The sequence below is a fragment of the Polyodon spathula genome, chromosome 26 (assembly GCF_017654505.1).
Source record: "Polyodon spathula isolate WHYD16114869_AA chromosome 26, ASM1765450v1, whole genome shotgun sequence".
Lineage (NCBI taxonomy): Eukaryota > Metazoa > Chordata > Actinopteri > Acipenseriformes > Polyodontidae > Polyodon > Polyodon spathula.
The window spans coordinates 18,676,330-18,696,273 of NC_054559.1; the positions used below are offsets into that span (position 1 = coordinate 18,676,330).

The 19,944-nt window shown below is 39.4% G+C and overlaps 2 protein-coding genes across 3 annotated transcripts; both read right to left on the minus strand.

The window, feature by feature from the left end:
* Positions 1-69: 69 nt before the first annotated feature.
* Positions 70-7,379, minus strand: LOC121300697 (lipoprotein lipase-like). 2 transcript variants are annotated; one of them, XM_041229395.1, is made up of 10 exons: positions 7,112-7,379; positions 5,752-5,945; positions 5,029-5,208; positions 4,686-4,797; positions 4,272-4,505; positions 3,539-3,781; positions 3,120-3,240; positions 2,658-2,876; positions 1,867-1,962; positions 70-1,351 (listed from the first exon to the last, which is right to left on the minus strand). In XM_041229395.1, the coding sequence occupies exons 1-10, from the start codon at positions 7,212-7,214 to the stop codon at positions 1,330-1,332; spliced, it is 1,524 nt and encodes a 507-aa protein (XP_041085329.1). In that variant the 5' UTR covers positions 7,215-7,379; the 3' UTR covers positions 70-1,329. The 2 variants fall into 2 exon arrangements, with proteins under 2 accessions (XP_041085329.1, XP_041085328.1); XM_041229394.1 differs by having other exon boundaries at positions 2,658-2,879.
* A 4,119-nt stretch (positions 7,380-11,498) lies between these two features.
* Positions 11,499-18,999, minus strand: LOC121300855 (lipoprotein lipase-like). The gene is made up of 10 exons (XM_041229797.1): positions 18,767-18,999; positions 17,202-17,377; positions 16,389-16,568; positions 15,979-16,090; positions 15,631-15,864; positions 15,028-15,270; positions 14,447-14,567; positions 14,031-14,213; positions 13,779-13,886; positions 11,499-13,503 (listed from the first exon to the last, which is right to left on the minus strand). Exons 1-10 carry the CDS (start codon positions 18,870-18,872, stop codon positions 13,455-13,457), a joined length of 1,512 nt encoding a protein of 503 aa, XP_041085731.1. The 5' UTR covers positions 18,873-18,999; the 3' UTR covers positions 11,499-13,454.
* Positions 19,000-19,944: the final 945 nt, after the last annotated feature.

The following is a 19,944-nucleotide window of genomic DNA, read 5'->3' on the forward strand; positions in this document are numbered from 1 at the left end:
TTTTTGCTCAGAGAGCACGATTAATTTGAAAATTGTTGTTGGTTGTAAAGAAACAAGAAAACGAACAGGTGAACAATTGGTTATAATTTATTAAAACATCACATTTACAGTTATGTACAAAAAATTCTGCTGCTTTGAGATTTAATCCTTCCCCCTCGAACAATCGTTCAATGTTTTACATCTCTATCAATTTACAGTATTAACATGTCTTTCGTTTTACTGCTTGACCTTTTTTCATCAGCGCAAAACACTAAACACTGTTAAAAAAATAAATAGATCTCTACAAGCAATTCAAGACCACACACATTTTGTCTCCCAGTATAAAACAGAATATATACGAAGTATGAAAACAATTTTACAGCACAGATGTCCTCAGCTAAACAAAAATGAAGAACGTTTACTACACGTGCAAACTGACGAGTGAAAACTCTGAAGGTTATTTTCAATCGCTATTATATAGCGTGATAACTTAAAACCCAAGGTCAACTTTAAAAGGTACAACCTCACCTTTGTAGCTCAACATTTAGAGTACTGTCTGTCACACTAATAAATTGTTAGTGAAATAATAAAGGCACAGGTAGAATGCATCAGCAGCAAGCTATTTGATATTCTTCTGTAGAACAAACACCCACATATAAAGGCAAAGAGCATTCTGTGATATCAATTATATTTCTGAATGTTAACAGCTGTTCATTGCAAGAGTCATGTAAAGGCAGCAAATAATACATCAGGGCTGATTTTAATGATCTCAACCGCGGTCCATCTTAATAGCGTTAAACGCACTAAAGCGTGCATTACCGCAGATCACTTTGCCCAGCACTGTATTTAGTGAAGTCAACCCTGTGGGTAATTATAGTGAGCTATAGAGAAGCAGCTGTTAAAACAGCTATGCTGTAAAAAACACACACATTAGAAAATATACCTCAAGTGTTCGTTTTGTAAGACGGGGAGTTTTATTTTGCTTGAACAATTTGTATTTTGGTATAAAGCCCATGTAATTCAGCCCCATTCTACCTTTCAGTTGCCTAATAAATAGATATGGTTTGACCAGGTGTTTCAAGTAATAATATTTTAAGGCTCTCTTGCTCCCTTCAACGAACACAGACAGCATACCCACATATAAAACCAGCTCCAATTGACATAACAAAAGTATCTCACGGCTTAAAACAAAGTTTTTGGTTTTTAAATTAAACAGTGCTGCTGTACAATATATACAAACAAATAAATAATAAACAAAACAGGTAAGGCTGGCTAAAGTCGAATGCCAAGTGCTCTTCCGAGAATGATATGATTGGTCCAGGCTGCTGTTCCAGACTCTTCTGTACAGCCTCAATGCTTGTTTGTCACATGTCTACAATACACAGAAACAAACATGGGTTATCAGAAATTGGTTTAATATTGATATGGTTATTCCCTATAAAAATAGTACTGCAGTACTATAAAAACAATAATGTTGTGATTTTCCTTTTAAAGCTTATCTAGATTAGTATAAAAGCGAGCCCAGACTTGGTGAACTCTCCATGTGGTGCCAGGTTGAACATAAATAATATATATTGCTTTAAAACCTGTGATTGTTTAATTGACTTCCCTTTAGATAATACAAGAAATCTAATTCTAAAAAGAGCCAGAAACTGCCTTGAAAAAGATGAGTACACTGTTCCTTTAGAAGGCAGGAAAGAAATGACAGCAGTTTTTATTTTTAAATATCTAAGGAAACATATCTAGTATCGAGCACTGAAGAACTATACAGCTAAGGACAAAAAATTTGCATCACCTAGATGCAAAATGTATAACGGGTGATGCAGAGCTTTTGGCCATAGCTGTATATCCTGCTGACGTCTGATTGGCGCTGTTTCTTCCATGTACCTTTTTGACGATTTGACCCATCCATCCTGACACCTGACAAAAATGACCTCTTGAGACGGAGCAAATTCAGGGGAATCTTTAGAGCAGAAAACCATCCTAAGACAAAAGACAGCTACACGTCAGAAAAATAAATCTACCTTGAGCCAGATTCATAAAGCATTTACCACTGTGATAAGTTAACACCATTAAAAATAAATAAAAATAAAATTTTAAAAACACACAGGGCTAGATTCTCAAAACGAGTTACTCTAAAAAGTCAAAAAGTTTATTTTCACAGAGTAATACCGCACACAGCCAGTAAAGTGATATTTGATGCTAAGGCTTGTGAACAGTTTTCAGTTGTTTTTTTTCCCTCAGTCAGACAAAAACAATGCTAACAATGATTTGGAGTGAATAACTTTGAGAATCCAGCTCCCAGTAACTTAATTAGGTTAAATAGTTTGAGAGCTCCTGCATGCACCTTAGTTGTGTCTTGTTTGGTTCTGCAGCATTAGCAGTTTCTTATTCGTTTCAGAAAAACAAAACAAAAAACAAAAAATGGTGCAAACTTGGTGATATATGTCAGTATGGCCCCTGTGTGTCTTCTCACAGCTGCGTTGCCTAACAATGAGACTTGCGTCTGTTTATTGCACATCTTCTGCAGCCTTTTCCACAGGTGCTTTAAGCACACCTTGACATGCATTCACTTTTTGTAAAATTAAACCTAAAAAACCTACAGCCGGTTGCATAAAACACCTTGAATATCAAGTATAACACTTCAGGGTAACAAACTAGGAAAAACAGACACTTACTTCTTCTGGGACTCCCCAGCTTTGACCCGGATTTTATGGATCGCCAGGTCGGAGTTCGATGGGTTCTCGTCTGACCACCAGGATGACATCATTTTGAGGAGAGAGGAGGAGGACCAGCTGGAGGAGGCCTCCCACCTGAACCGCATCATCAGAAGGTCCCCGATATCTACCTCCGTCACCAGCAGAAAGGAGTGGGTCTTGTTGGGAGAGAACTTTTGTCTGCTGCAAGAGAAAGAATCCTCTTTAGCACCGAGGGATCGTCAGGCTCTGTTCTAGACAGCAAGGCGCTATCAAGTTGGCACCAGGTGTTTAGGAGGCTGGTAAATCCAGATTGCAGCTAGCACTGTTCTTTTTGTAAAAAAAAAAAAAAAAAAAACACCCCTGAAATGTAACAGTAGGGCTCTGTCGTATACAGAACCGAACGTAGTTTCTTGTTCGTGAAATGGGGTTAAACGCACTTACATGTTTAGATCCAGATTCTCTGCGTCTCCTTTTGTTCCGTAAAGGGACACTGTAAGCGTGGGCTCGATCTCGGAGTCGTTAAATTTGCTGGAGAAGTGAATCTTCAACTGATAGTGGTAGACTGCAAAAAAAAAAAGAATGATAGAAAGAAAAACTGTTATAAGGCGATCTGAGTCACAAAGCATAACCATGGTCTTTGTTTCAGCCAGTTCCCATGTTTTTTAACTGATCCTCAGCAGGGTCAACTTAATTATTTAGCACCTCAATAGAATTAAGGTCAGGACTAGTTTGAACTCTGGCCACTACACTGTAAACAGCATACAATTAGCATGCGTCAATATGTATGTAACTATGAGAGAGATAGAGATTATATATACACGCACATACACACACATGTTGATGTATATTATAAGGCACACCTCTGAACGGCATGGCAGCCCTCGTCCTGGTGTACATCCTGGCGCTCCTGCGGTTGCGCACCTGGTTCACGTTGTAGCCCACGTTGTTGCAGGTGTTCTTTCTGCAGCTGAGGCAGAAGCCGTGGTCGAACATCTCTTTGCTGCTGCAGCGGTACGCCATGCTGGGCTGCTGCTCGTGAAGCAGGGAGTCGATGAACAGGTGGACGGAGCGCTCGTGCTCACACTTCACTGCCTCCGAGAAGCCTGCAGAGCACCAAACACGTAGTGTAATCTTAACTGCCATGCATCAAACACGTAGTGTAATCTTAACTGCCATGCATCAAACACAGTCCACATCTTTACCAAACGTAAAAATGCATTGGTGTGATAATATAAACGCTTGAATGGATTATTTGGAAACAGTCAAATCGCATCATCTAATTCATGCGTTTTTTTTTATATGTCTTCAATAGACATATCATTCACTTCATGTATGGATAACATGTGTTACATTTTCCTTACCTACAGTGTTTAACACATACAGTGCAAATGTCTGGTTTGAAACGTGCAATAAAAAAAAATAAAAAAACAGTTTTTTCCCCCCTTACAAGGCAGGCTTTTTGCAGAATATTTGCAGCCATTTCTTGGGAGATTGAAGTACTTAATCTAGTTCTATAGAAACACCGCAGATCACAGATGCAAATCTTGCAACCCGGTGTTGAACAACAGGACATGCCTGGCTTCTTCTACTCACCAGAAATGCCATGGCTGGCGATGTTCTCCAGGGCTCCTCTCAGGTTGCAGCCTGGCTGGAAGCTCCCTCCATTGGGGTAGATGTCTACGTGACCCACGGGCTGCTGGATGCCAATGCTCAGCCCCAGAGAGCCACGGGTGAAGGTGTGGAGCACGTCCACGAAGTGTGCATCGTCCGGCGACAAGCGGCCTTGAGCATGAGTCCCCTCGAACACAGGGCCCGCCGGGTCTAGACCTGGACAAACGAAACATGGGTTTACAAGGCTGCAGGGGCATTTGAATTGATTTATTTTACACTGAAAACGAAAGCGCAATTCCTAGGTATTACAATAAACTGTCACTGTAAATTGTAGTCTGTGTTTATATGTCTATTCAGCACTGATCTCCTAAATCCATGCATGAACATGCTGCTTACCAGTTATTCTTCCAACTTTGTTGGAGGCGTGGCTTCCTGCAAACCCTGCCACATGTGCACCCAGACTGTAGCCAATAAGATGAACGTTGTCAAGTGGAAAGTTTGCTTTCTCCTAAAAGAACAAAATGATCATTTCAAATAATAAGTACAATAAAAAAAACATTTGAATAAATTATCACTTTTTTTTGTACCCTGCATAAAAACGTGCAGCTGCACCCACTAGATGCTTGATCCTAGATACACATCAATTGCACAAGCCGGGGTTAAAACTATAAGAAAAAAAAAAAGATCCACTTTGCTTTGAACAAACTACCCCCTACAATTTATAGTATGGGATACCAACCTCCATCCAGTCTATGAAGCGGGCAATGTCCTGTCCCACCAGCTTGGTGTTCTCAGCAGCAACAGGGTAGTGCTGGTGGGCACGGTTCAGCCAGTCTACCACAATCACATTGGCATCGTGTTCCCGTTCGTACAGAGCAGCGACCAGCTTTGAAATCCAGCTTTCAAACATCCCGCTAACCTGGTATTGTTAAAGGAAATAAAATCATTGCAGCAAGCTATGGAACAGCTCCACCGTCTATAAGACAAAGCTCATTAGGAACAAAGGGTTAGAAGTTTCTAATTCTGTCATTCAATTTAAATTCACTGGCGTGATGATATTTCTAAAGTGCTTTAGCAGCTGCAGTTTGTGGAAAATGTTTTCATGGAAGGGTTATGGAACTTGGCAAGGCCACCACTGCTGTCATACAGGGCAGGGCAGCCACTAGTCTCGGACTTCCGTCGTCAAGGTAACAATATTAAAGAAAGAGGAGAATTCTCTTAGACTACTTTATATCTGCCCCTCCAGGCTTGTTTGTTCATTCCTAACAAGGAAACTAGAAATTCAGACTGTGCAGTTCCAAACAATGTTCTTTCTATGCAGCCACTGTTGAAGTTGATCTCTTCTGAACGCCGTTAGCAACACTGAAGGCTATTGTCTTGTCATAAATGTAAACTATACAGTTTTGCTTTCAGATTACAGCTTCTCTTATGAAGAGCTAGAGGAGGGAGTTCTTTGTCTTACCGTCCATCCATGGATAACCAGGAAGGTTTTGGAGGTGAGGTTGAAGTTGCAGGCGTTGAGTGCATCTGGATCGCTCGGGTTAATGTAACACACATCCTCCTCTGGAGCTGAAGGTCTGCGCAGGGAGAACTTGGTTAGGACAGAGTTAAAATCTTCATTATAGGTATTCTTTCCTTCTAGGTGCAAGGAGTTATCTGAAAAGAAATACAGTTACAGAGGATTAGCGGCAAATTACAGGTAAAAACCAACATGATGTAACCACTCCATCTGGCACTACCCCCCAACCCACATCCCAATAATCAGCATTAAATTCTTATTTTGATATAACATTCAGTCTAGCATGTCTTCTTTTTTTTAATCAAAACTTTTTTAAACCGTTAAAAATAAGCAAGATAAAATTCTAGCTATATGTTTTATTAAAGTGTTTTCATGTGGTGTTTTTATTTAGTTTTAGTTCGAGCAACGTTGTAAAGTCAAAGTACCTTGCACGCACATTTGCAGAGTTGCGAAGCTGAACTTGGCAAAGCGCGCTTGGGTTGGGTTACTAGCGTTCATCTGGTAAAGCTCCATTTGTTGTACGCTTTTCAGGATAAATGTGCATGTGAGGGCATGAATGCGGCCCCGAGCTTTGTCCTGCACTTTGAATGAATGAATGACTGGATGGATGAATGTTTGGAGCGGACGGGGACTGTGTTCCTAGTCATTCATAACGTCATCACTTATGCATTAACAAATATGAAAAGTGAGACGGAGCTCTTTAAATAAACTTAGTTCTGGCACCATTGATCATCTGAAAAATCACATCAAGACTGAGGCGGCGGGGAGGCTTTAGAAAAACAATCCTTTCAAAGGAATCACAGCCCATGCAATTTGCATGGCTTGACCTTGTGGTAACTAATACAACTGAGTATACAGTGGCGGTCTGGCAGTGTAGCACAGGCAACCTGCACTGGAACTCAAAATATTATTATTATTATTATTATTATTATTATTATTATTATTATTATTATTATTATTATTATTAGATTTCAGTAAAACCAGCACGGGTAAGACTAGTTAGCCGCTTAATGCGCACCGATAAATACGCGTTTAATCCAAATTAAATCCTGTGAACTCCCTTACACTACAGCAATAGCTATTCTTTATTGGTCTTACTACCAATCGCTTACAAACGTACAAAATAAAGTTACAAACTACCACACTATAGTGGAAAGATGGAAAATAAAATTGTAACTTTTTTTTTTTTTTTTTTTACCCAAGTAACAAAGTGAATGAAATGCTACTGTTGACACAAAATGTATCCCAGTGAGAAAATAAACAATTAAAATAGAATGAATTAATATGAAACCAAATTACTCACCAGCAGCAGAAGAACTAGTGTTGCCTTTTTCAACAGTGTTCGCTGGCAACGCAGCGGCGCTCAACACAAGCAAGACCAGACATAAAGAAACTTCACTTTTCATGTCTCTTTATAAATATGAGAGGCTTAGTGAGGCTTGCCGAAATACTGTGTTTACTGACTTGCGTTTTACCACAAAAGCTTACAGTAGCACTCAAATAATATCTCACAATAATACTTTTTTTTCCCCTCTGCCCTCTGCGTGTGGAAAACTTTGCTAGAAACTGAAGGCGCGCATCTCTGTTCTCGTCTTTAAATAGCACCTCTCCCGAGCTCCACAAGTCTTTACAAGCATCCCATTGGCCGCAGTGATCGAGCGGGGAGGGTGGGTACTGTCGGGACCCCAGTACAGTAGAGCACAGTTCCGCAGGTTATTATTATGCTTCGTTCACACTTTTAAATACAATTAAAATGCATATAAACTAATTGGAATGAGCAAAATACTGCATAACTACAAACTGCAAGATGCACTATCATAAAAAAAAAAAAAAAAAAAAATGAAATGCTTGCACAGGTTCCGACAGAACAGTTCTGTGTGTATTATTATGGAACCGAATAGACTGGAGATTATTTTATTTAATTTTATTTATTTTTTCAGTTGAGAATGTAAAAGACCAAAGACGACAATGTTTTATATGCGCTCTCTGTTATTGATAAGTCATTTAACTTTGTATTTATTATTATTATTATTATTATTATTATTATTATTATTATTATTATTAGCTAAAATAAAACAATGCGGTGTTGTGTGTTATTAAAAGTAATATAGGTCGGTACCTATATATGAATACATAATGTTATTGCTTACGCCAGGACAGGAACAGAACTTTTGCGGTTTAGTTTCATCCGGGTATCCAGTAAGGGCCCCGGAGCAGGTGGTGCACTGGCCCCAGCCAATCTATTTTAACTGCCAGCTCCTTTGCACAGGCGTTTGTTCTGTAAGCGGATCTGGTTCCATGATGTTGTTGGTCAGCGGTTATAACGTCATACGCCTCCCTTTCCACAGATTCTCGGCACGTTATTCTTGTGCCGGCCCTTGTGCCCCCACACGTCAGGCACCCAGGCTGTTAATAGGACTACATTTGGAACCTTTGCAGCAGCAGGCATGTTCTCATTCAGTCGTTTTTAGCACATGGCGTCATCTTATTGTTATCGAGAGAAAATCGCTTTAATTGTACCTAGCATACCTACAGCCGGTAAAACAGCATTGTGATACTTGATCTAAAAACATTGCGTCCCAGGTCTGAAAAGAATGTCTGAGACCCCTGAAGTCAAACTAAGCCTGCAGTTCAGGACAAGTTCTACAAATTACAAAATAGTGCATTTAATTTCATGTACTGCGTGTGCAACATGCACACATGAAAAAAACTAATCACCCAACTTTATGCAGATCTGAAAAGTTTGTATTGTAAAGGGGCTTACATATTTACCCTATATCTCAATGATGTGTAATAGCCTTGCAGATAAGATTGTGTAATATCTAGAGAGAGTGCTTAGCTTCATTCAGGGCACCTCGCTTTCACCTTGAAGGTTTTTGTTTGAGCAGCTTGTGTTTTTTATTCAATCTGGAAACTGGTAAAAAAGCATTTGCTTAGATCTTTGGAGGCAGCAGGCTTGAGTTAAAAAAAAAAAAAAGGCTTGGAGAGAAGGAACAGATTTTCATTTGGAGATCCTCTTAATTAGAATGAGCTCCCAGTTTCCCTGGAACACCTATCCATCTACGTTTACATGGAAAATATTATTATTATTATTATTATTATTATTATTATTATTATTATTATTATTATTATACAGTATCCTACTAAAACAATGTGGTGCTATTTGTTATTATAAATAATATATGAACTGGTTTAAAAAAAACAAAAAAAACAAACATGTTTTTGTACTTTTCTGATATCCATCCTGTTTTCATGCAGAGTCATGTATTCTGCCAGTGGACCTGTTCTGCCTTGTTATTGGTCAGCTATTATTACATCATACACCTCCTGCTCAAATCACACCGCGTCATTCTGCTTGTGGCTGTTAAGACGTTTTCTTTATTTAAGGGATGCAGTTCATTTCTTCACTGTATAGTTAATGCATGAGAACACTATATCTCTTATGCAATATCAATGCAATACAGGGATGTATTCTTTTACTGATCGGGATGTACCATGATGATTGTTATTGTGGAACAAGGTGACAAACAGGTGGAAGCATTGAATAGTGGAAAACATAATTCCCAGACAACCTGTAAGTGTTATTGCATTAGCAGGTCTATTATGAGCATCGTGTGTCTCTAGGAAGAGTTACAGCACCAAGATAGCATTAAAAACAGCTGTGCACAGGGCTATGCAACAGCTGGACAGCCATTAAGTCTGTTAGAAATGTTTTTTTTTTTTTTTTTTTTTTGTGTGTGTGTGTGTGTGTTCACAACAGCACTGCAAAGTGGCCAACTGGCATTGTAAATAACCGTGCAAATTAAATTTACCCACATAGCAATCTCAATGCAGGATTGCTACTCTCAAAGGAGTGCTATCCAAAGTTTAAAATCTTTTTCTTTTTTTTTTTTTTTTTTAACCCTGTCAGTGTTATCATTGACCTCTCCTTTAATTCTGCTGAATATCTTTTGGTTAATTCAGGCTTTGCATGTATCTTAAAAACGTTGTTTTAGATGAAAAGGTGCTGTGGCTACCTGGCACCTAAGCAAGTCATGTACATTGATGGTACCAGATTACAGCATTGGATTTGAAACACCTGCACATCCTTAGTTACATAGGGGGAAAAAAGAACTAATTGATTCACAGTGCAATAAAAGTGGGACCAGTTATTAAAACTAATAAATAAAACAGGTTAGCACTCCTTAAATCATGAGATCCTATTAACTTAGCGTAGCTACTAAACAATTATTACAACTCTCCGCTGTAGGGACTGTGTGCAGGAATATTGCCTCACATGCTGCAGTATATCTTGCTTGGTCCGAGTTAGTACAGTCAAGGCTCCTACTCCATTTGTAGTGCAACTCAGGGAGTTCATTTGGCTCAGGCGTTAGGACTTGGCAAGGATAACAATAAAAACAAAAATAAAGTTTTACTGGGGCTAATCTTAACTAAGCTAAACAAACAAAAACTAAATTCCATTCCTAGTTTACTGGAAGTAATTACAGCTCCTGATTGGTGATGTTAGTTTTGAAGAAGTTAGTTTTTAGAACAGCAAATAAATAAATAAATAAGTCGTACTCAACCAACAGACCTGCATTCCTCATCTGGAAACAAATGATTGCTGCTCTGTGTGATTGTTCATGTGATCGTGGACGTCGGTCAAGGTTACGTTTGTGTCTGGGCAAGTGCTGATGTTGAACAGACATGAAAAGCAAATATCCAAGGTATCACATTTCGCTTCACAGATAATGATTTATTAACCCTATAATACAGAGGTGTCCTGTAAAAATGCATCTGATTTTCATACTTCCTAAATTATTATTTATTTAACCAAAGTGACTTAAAGGTATTACAGGGCAATAAGGAGTTACAATGCAATATTCATATATACAGTATAGTTTACAGTAAGTGCAATAATGCCAATAGAATATAATATGAAATAGGATGCAAACAGCAATACTTTACTATTATCAAAATTCCAGTAAAATAAAAAGATTCTTTCTGAAGCACAGGATCATCTCAAACATGCTGAACAAGGTTCTGTTCTGCATTTGTAACTTAGGTGAAGACCGGGGTCCTCCAGACAAGAGTAGCACTGCAACCCAGGCACATTAGCAAAATAATTACAGGACAATTTACCCAATATGTACCACTGGCAGTTCATTGGTCTGACATTTCGGCACACATCATTGTAAAAGCTTGTTTTTTGGTAGAGATTCACTTTGAAGGAGAGCTAAAGAGAGGATGAGTTGGAGTCAGAGTCTGGGAGTCGGAGTGCATTGCATAGAAAAGTTGGAATAAAGCGAGGGCTGTAGATTGACGGTAGTTCGTATTGGGGAAGGTTTACTAGAACAATGGTCAGCTTCATGCCCTGTAACCAGCAGTGGGATGTTTTCTTTGAAGTTCTTTCAATATACAGTGAATGGAAAGTCCTCTGTGTGCTTGTTTACTGTAACATGAAGAACAGGCACTTCACAGCACATGGAACTTCATCACGTGCCTCCTTTCCAAGAAGTGGCTGCAAGCATGCTCCTTTACATCAGATAACAACCAAGCCTTTGCTTTTATGTTGCAAGAAATCTCATAGAAATTACACTATAATAAAACTTTATTAAAGCTTAATAAACATGATCCGGTACCATATAATTCTTGTAGATTTGCAAACTGTTGCATAATAAAACATTGTGAAAAACAAAAAACAAAAACAATTTTGTGGTACAACTTTATTTTTTAAACAGCTCCAATAAATACAATTTGCATAGAACATCAAAGCTGGCTTACTGCCAGTTGCTGTTTTATTATACGGATTAGATAATAGCATAAAAACCCACAAACAACTACAGGACAGATTGCAACACGATGGAACAGTCAAGACTCCTCTGCTCTCCCACAAGAGTTCTTTCATCGTTGCCTAAACACTTCTGCAGAGTAAGTACTGTATCGTCACACACGAATGCTTGCTTCACAATCAGTTAACTTCCATACAGCTGAATAAATAATTGTTTAGAACTGCAAACAAACCAAGCTACATGAATGACTGAAGCAACACCCATTAGTGTGCAGTGAACAACTTTTACAAATAAAACATCGGAAAGAAATTATATATATTGCAGAACACAGTCTCCTTACAGGTGTCTACCACAGTAACCCTTTATCAATTGCTTCTTTATTAAAGACAGTTTTCTTTCTATGCAGACAGACAAGATTAGAAAGACTGTAGCACACTACACACAGGCGATCCCATTCAAGTACTTCTAGCAAACCGACGAGAGTCTACTGCTAGACATCTTCAAACCTAGCCAACATAATGGAAGTTACTGTAATCTGGTTTCAAGAACCTGCCACTCAAACAAAATACAGAACAAGCTTGAACACCTACTGTCAACCCCTACACTGTTTTCAACTTCAGCACAGGCATATACAATTTCATCTTGTGAACCAATTTAGAACAAGACAGGGTTTATATTGTGCCTCTGTCAACACCCAACTCTACTGTGCTAATGCAAGTGCTTTAATACACTATCATGTGTATAAAGTATTAACACAGTTACAAACAGTTTTTTTTTTTTGCAGCTTCTTATGCAACAGCCTAACCCCTAAGGCATGCAGCATTTCCCTTCCTTGTTCACGGCAGGTTTTGCTCTGGTCAGCACATGTTAGATCGCTCTGTGACTATTTCGACCCTTTGTGTCAATGAGTGGCATGAGTAAAAGCATACAAAAATAAAGAAAAAAGCCAAGCACTATAGCTCGGGAAAATATAGGTGGGCAAGGGAGAACTAGCAAATATATACACAGTCTATTACACAAATATATACATGACAAATTCATTTCCAAGTCTCTTTGAGATACACGATAGACTAAGTTCCCTTTTTTATATTCTTTGACTCTTGGTAAATACTGATATGTTAAACATATAATCTTTGGAAGAAATTTCACTTAAATCAAACTGGATTGGAGAGATTGTTTTCAATAAATGATCTCCATATAAACAGATACACCAGACAAGAAGTCTCAATTTACAGATAACTTTTTAAAGCTAAAATGTTGGGCCCTCTGATCCCACAGGACAAACTTGTCTCGTGGTTGAAGCCCAAATACTTTCTAAAAAAAAAAAAAAAAAACACACTTTGGTGGATTAATTTACAGACTTTGTCTGTACATTAAAAAAAATAAAGTTTGTGCATGCATGTTTCAGTTAGTAACAAGTGTTTAGTATTTAATAAATGTTTTTGTGAAACTTAATTACTTGGTTAAAAATCATCTTACACTCCATGCCCTATGAAATTTTTTTTATATATATGAGACCAATTTAATTTCAGTTTTTACACAGAAGAGGAAATCAATAACCAGATATCAGAACTCCAGTAAAAAGGTAAAGAACATTGGTGACAAGTGATAAATATGACCCAGTCCCCCTCATAAAGGTAAAGTGATCTAAAACAGTAGGAACAAAAATGAAAAAGATACAGGTAACAATGAGTATTGTCAGAATACTTAAGTGAGCAACTCTATTGAAATGCTCAACAGCTTTATATTGTGCTTAGAAATAACCAAGGCAATGGCACGCCAGTCGTTGTCCAATAACTAGCTTCCAGTTCTTTCTCCCATTGTTTCAATAATCCATAGCAAGGCAATGTTGCTTTTTCATTCTTTGCATCATATTCAACTGGAGTTCATCCAACGCTTACCAGGTCTTTTGCGTTCGTGATGCCTAGAAAGAAATTACAAAAAAATTATTATAAAAGTGAATATGAATTTCTGACCTGATCTACAATGTTTCGTTTTCACTGTCTTTCCCGGGTATAGCCGAGCTGGATGGTCTGTAGTCAAGATGGCTGTCTGCGTTCCAGTGCGATTATCAAGTATAGCTGATCAAGGAAGCAGAAGTGTAAAGGTCACGTCGATTGTGGGATTGATCGAATATATGCAAGCAAGTGAAAACAGGCCATGCTGAACACGCGTTACACAGCTGTCAGTCAGACCTACCTTGCACGCCTCTTGCGAACCTGGTCTTCTTTAGATTTCACAAAGACAGAAAAGTCCCCTCCTCTCTTCAGATCTGCAAACTCACCATCTTTGGCACTAAACACCACCCTTTACGAAAACCAAAATAAAAAAACAGAACCAGACTGTCACATATGCAACATTCCTAGAACATCCTCCACTAAAATTTACACAAAACGTCCCAAGTGTTTTCGGTAATTCTCAGCTGGGGAAATTGGTTGCCACAGTACGTACTTTTCCTGCGTTTCTCCCGCTTTCACTCTGAGCTTGCGGATGTTAAAGTTGTTCCTTCCCCACCAGTCGGACCAGCCGAAGTAGGAATCCTTCTCCCATTTCATCTTCACCATGAGAAGGTCTCCAATGTCCACGTCGGTGGTCACCAGGAACGAGATGGTTTTGTTGGTTGACATGTCAGGTCTGCAAATAAAAAAACCAAAACAAATAAAAATAGTTTGTTCACCTTTTTCACATGAAGATTTAACAGGAGTTCTAGCCATTGAGAAACTTTCACAGAATGTTTCCAGTGAAACTCAGAAGTGCTCATGTCCTCTAAAGCCAGCATTGCAAGCGTTATATTATTATCTCAGGTAATCTTGTTATAGAAGAAAGCGGACGATAGTATTGTTTATAGTCTTGACAGAATTACTTACAGGGAGTGGGCAATGTCCTGGACTTCATTTTGTGTGCCGTACAGAGACAACGTGATTGGCTGATCCGTGAAGGAGATGTTTATCCTGTTGAAGAAATGCACCTTGATCTGAAAGTGGAAAACTGTAAGGAGAGATGAGAGGGAAGAACCCAGGTAAGAACCCATTTCAACAAATGTGTCTCATCCTTAACTATTTTAGGACTGCTATTTTCTGAAACAGTATACCAGAAACCACCTGATCACAGCACTGTTACCTCTTTACAAGGCCTAGAGCAGTTAGCTGTTTAACTGGAAGACTCTGTTGGCATTAAAAAATTAAATAATGGATAGAAGCACAGAAGTATGAAACCGATGTATTAGGATCATCAGTATGCCAGACCGCCACTTCAACTGGGAATACCACCACATTATGGGCTGCACTGGCAAAGCAATACTGGGAATGACTCTCCTGAAGGGAAAGCGGGTTTTGATTATTATTAACTTATTCCTGCTTCACCATCCGACAAACGCTTGCAGACAAAAGGCCCATCTCCGAAAGCCTCTTGAGTTCAGGATGGCAGTGCGGTCTTCTCCCTGGCTCACCTTTGTAAGGCATCACCTCCCTGGTCTTCAGATACATCCTGGCGCTTCTCTTGTTTCTCACTTTGTTGACATCGTAGCCCAGGGTGTTGCAGCGGTTCTTACGGCAGCTCAGACAGAGTCCCTTGTCGAAGGCTTCCTTGGTGCTGCAGCGGTACGCCATGCTCGCCTTCTCCTCGTTCAACAGCGAATCGATGAACAGGTGGATGGAGCGTTCATGGGAGCATTTCACGATCTGGTCCATATCTGCAAATAAAAGGAAACAAAAAGTGGAATTTGGTAAACAGTCAAAAGACTAGAAAATGTATAAAATACACTCTTCAGTGTAGAATTGGAAAAGGCACTGACTAGTGCAATGAATTTGATGTGTGGTACCAGTCAATAGCCAAGCATGGCATCAAGGTGATGTACTGTATATTATAACTACGCCATCAATATATTATACACTGCTAAAATGGCTAACCATGGAAATATAATGTAGGCTGCAATTGGTAAAAAAAAAGTGTCGCATTTAATTACAAACCACTTGTTTTACAGACCCCAATGAGCAATAATCTTGAGACTAGTTTGCATTATTTCGTTGGGTACAGTCACCTAAAGAAGTACCTGCAAATCCATTGGCAGCAATCATGAGCATGGCTTTGTGCAGATCACAGCCTGGCTGGAAGACCCCCCCATTGGGGTAGATATCAATGTGGCCCACTGGTTTCTGGATACCAATGCTCCGGTCGGGGGAGCCCCTGGTGTAGGTGTGCAGCACATCCACAAAGTTAGCATCGTCCGGGGAGAGCCGCCGCTGCTCCTCCGCATACTCAAACGTGGGGCCGGCAGGATCGAGGCCTGAAAACGAACATCACGTTAGATTCCTGTATCCAACTGGAACGATATGCATTGCCAAGACCAGCCACAGTGCAATCTCAAACTGTTTACTGTCAACACCTCGTGGCATCTCACCTGTGATTCGGTTGACCTTGTTGTTTGTGAGACTGCCAGCAATGCCCGCAACGTGAGCTCCAAGACTGTACCCCAGCAGATGAAACATCTCCAAAGGGTAGTTTATTTCACTCTGAAATTAGAAAACACACTTTTTATAGTAACAATTGAGGAGCGACATTTTTCAACCTGAACGATCTGGAAATACCTAGAGTGGAAGATTTACTCTTAAGTTCCCTCTCTAGTCTACCTTCAGAACCCATTTCTTTAATATTTGTTGAAAATATTACTGCATCAAGCTAATATAATATAATAATACCCCAGATCAAGATTGCTGCTTCTCACAAATACATATGGCCAATTTCAAAGAACCCAGCTACCTTGTACTGCCCAATTAAGTTCTGAGTTTAAAAGCCACGATTTCCACTCACCTCCACCCAGTCCACGAACTTGGCCACGTCTTGCCCCACTAGCTCTGTGTACGCAGCGGAGGTGGGGTAGTGCTGTTGCGCTCGGTGCAGCCAGTCCACCACGATTACATTGGAGTGGGGCTCTCTCTCGTACAGCGCTGCCACCAGCTTGGGGATCCAGCTCTCAAACAGCCCAGTCACCTGGGGAGAGAACACACTCACTCAGAGGGCCAAGGATCAGGCTACCAGAGCAGAGCCAAGACATATTAGCAGACACTGGCTGGATAATGAAACATCTGTTTGCACATTCCAGCCTTACTACAGCCTTTGAGTAATTGCAGACTCTGACCCTGCTATTTAAGCTGAGGCTGCATTTATATATTGCATAATTTTTGTTGAGCTAGCAACTCAGAACCACATTAAAAAAAAAAAAAAAAAAAAACGATTTAGGAGGAGCAGGCTAGCCCCTGCCCGCTCACAAGCTGCCAAGTGGAATTCCCGCCATTAAAAAGAAAGGTGGGATCAGTGTACAGTTATATTAATGTGTGCAGAGAGCAGTTCTTGGGGAAAAAAAAAAAAAAAGCACTAGAGCTACTGGCATTACATACAAGAGCTCAACTTGAAGCGTTCTTATTTGGCACACCGATGAAATGTCAACATTCATAACGTTGAACAGCCCCCCCCCCCCCCCCCCCCCCCACACACACTGTATTACTGTATTAGAACTTGCGTTAGTTCACAGACCTCTGATGTGCATGTATTTTCAATCAAGGGCTTATCGGATGTTGAAACGAGTTTGACTTTTTTTTGTAAAAATTGTTTTGGTACGCTTACCGTCCATCCGTGGATGACCACAAAGGTCTTTATAGTCTGGTTGAATTTGCATTGCGCGATGGTGTCAGGCTGTCCCGGGACCAGGTAACAGGTGTCATCGTCGGGAACCTCCGGCGTGCGCAGAGAGAACTTGGATTCAATGTTGCTGTAGTCGACAACCCACTCCGTGCTGTTAGCTGGAAAGCAATTCAGAGCGGCCGCTGAGCTTCACTGCAATGCGCTACAGAACTAGCTTCAATTCTGAACGGCTTTATTTCCAGAAATACGTATATTTTAGTCTGTTTTGTTTCTCAAAAGCAATCGGGAACCAGCACTACACTCGTAAATAAATGGAATCGGCAATTTCTCTTCGTGTTTGCTGACAAGACTTGGAGGTAAATTACAGGTTTCACAGCATGCACTTTATGCTGGCGCATTACCAGATGTCATGCATGCTTGTTTGAACTCCTGTGGACTTAACTAAAATGCATGTTTGTATGGATACGACTTGATTTTAAAATTGCATTAAACTGACCCTGGACGACAGCGTCTATAAATCTAAAAACACTACCCACCTCATTCTTTATATCAGCACGCACGAACAATGCCGTCACTGACTGCAGCTTATACACTGCAGCTGTGTAAGTATAAAACATACCAGCTTTACAATGGAATAGCAGCTACTGTACAATAAGAGCACGTGATTGCAGAACTGATTGCGTGTTATTTATGCTACAAAAGTATAAGATTTAACCAATACACGGGGGGCGATTTAAACCAATGCTTTTCTGTGTAGCAAGAGAACAGAGCAATCTACTTGATGGGTATGTAATGTGAATTCCAAACACAGAATTCCACACAAACTCCGTTCAGCAGTGACTGGTCTTCAATCCGAGAGAACGCGAAGCCACCTTTCAGGAGCAATGGCTTGGAACCAGGTTCCAGGGGACCCCGCTTGAGGCAACCTTTCTGTGCCAAATCCCACGTCAACCGCGGCGTGCCATGCGGGCTCCCGGGACCAAGTTCCAAGCCACAAAGCGGATTCGTGTTCATTCAGCGTTACCTACAAAACTCCGCCTTGAAATCCGTTCAGTTGAAACTGGAATGTAATATACGGTTATAATTGTACCAATTATTATATATATATATATACATATATAATATGATATATATATATATATATATATATATATATATATATATATATATATATATATATATATATATATATATATTAAGTAATTTAACGATTAGTAATCATTAAACTCAGTTTCATAAACATTTTTTTTTTGCTTTTTGGGAAGTTAAAAAAAAAACCCTTCAATTTTGGAGCGGCAGTCTTTATCCCGGACTCATTCAGTAACCCCGCCGTTCGAGGTTACTCTCGGTCATACATTTACAGCATTACTAAAACCATTAAACTAATTTGCTACTTTTTGGCCAAGAAAAAAAAAAAAAGTTTGACCGCCCAAAAAATAATTTAAAAAAAATAAAGAAAATAAAGAAAGTAGTCTGGGTTCGTTTATTCTAAATTAAAAAAAAAAAAAAAAAAAAAGTTTGAAAAATTGTTATACAAATGCACTTACTTAAAAAATTTGGTTCGGTTGTACTATTTGTAAGACTTGCGCACGTTTTTAACACGTATATCCATACAATCGCCAGTAAAGCACTGTTTCCTCTTCCCATATTCATTAGAAAAAATCCAGGGGAAAAAAAAATAGCCTAGTGGTTTTGCAGTATTCCAACCTAACTCTTAGTGAAGTAATGCTGCTGCTGAAACCGAGTTGTATCCTTTAAATAGAGACTCTCCTCTTTGTATGTTCTGCCCGCACACGGGCTGTCACAAACCTTTTATGTTTGTGCGTAAGCCGCATGCAAATTCCTCGAAAACCATTGGCTGGAATCCCCCCGGAGGCGTGGCTCTTAATTTGATAAAGGTGATCACATTAACGCAAGTTCGGTTGTCATTTTGTAACGGTGCGCGTTTTTAATGTACTTTATAAATACAAATCTATGAACGGACCTGTGCGTTAAGTCCAGCTTGCACTAAACTACAAGTTCGTGAAGAACTTAAAAAAAAAAAAAAAAGGTCAGGCGTTTTATTTTTTAAAGGTAAGATTTTCCTCTATTGATCACGTCTTTAGAAAAAAAATGCATTTGAAAGCATTGGAAACCGACAAAAGCACCACAGCTGTACAGAAATCAGATTCCATTAGTAAACATTGTTTTTAAAAATTCACTGTCATCCACATTCATTTTATTCATACCAAAAGTGAAGCCTGGTGCTATGCTGTAGTGACATAGCTGGCATCATTAACTTGAAGCTTTAATTGGTTTTGTTAAACTGGGTTAACGCCATGGTTTAGTGCAAGTTTAGTCTATACACAGCACACTTGGTAATGATCTATAAGGTGTGTTTCCGTTAACTGTTATAATAGGAAGACCTTCCTTTGCCCTGTTTACCGCGCAGTTGACGCTCTGCAGATGCTGTAAATGCTATGCTCTCAAGCCTGTTCTTGGCCCCATTGCATAACACTATTTATAAACTTCAACTGCTTCACCTAGTCCACGTGATTGTAATTTGTATGTATTTCTGCAGGCTGGTATTGCTTTGAAGTAGGTTGCAAACTGAAATCGAATTCTATAATTTACACAAGTTATTGACAGATAACACTGTATTAAGTTTGTGTGTGTGTGTGATTCATGTATTAAATATGAGATTAAATTAAACTACTATTATTAATCATATAATAAAGCCATGATA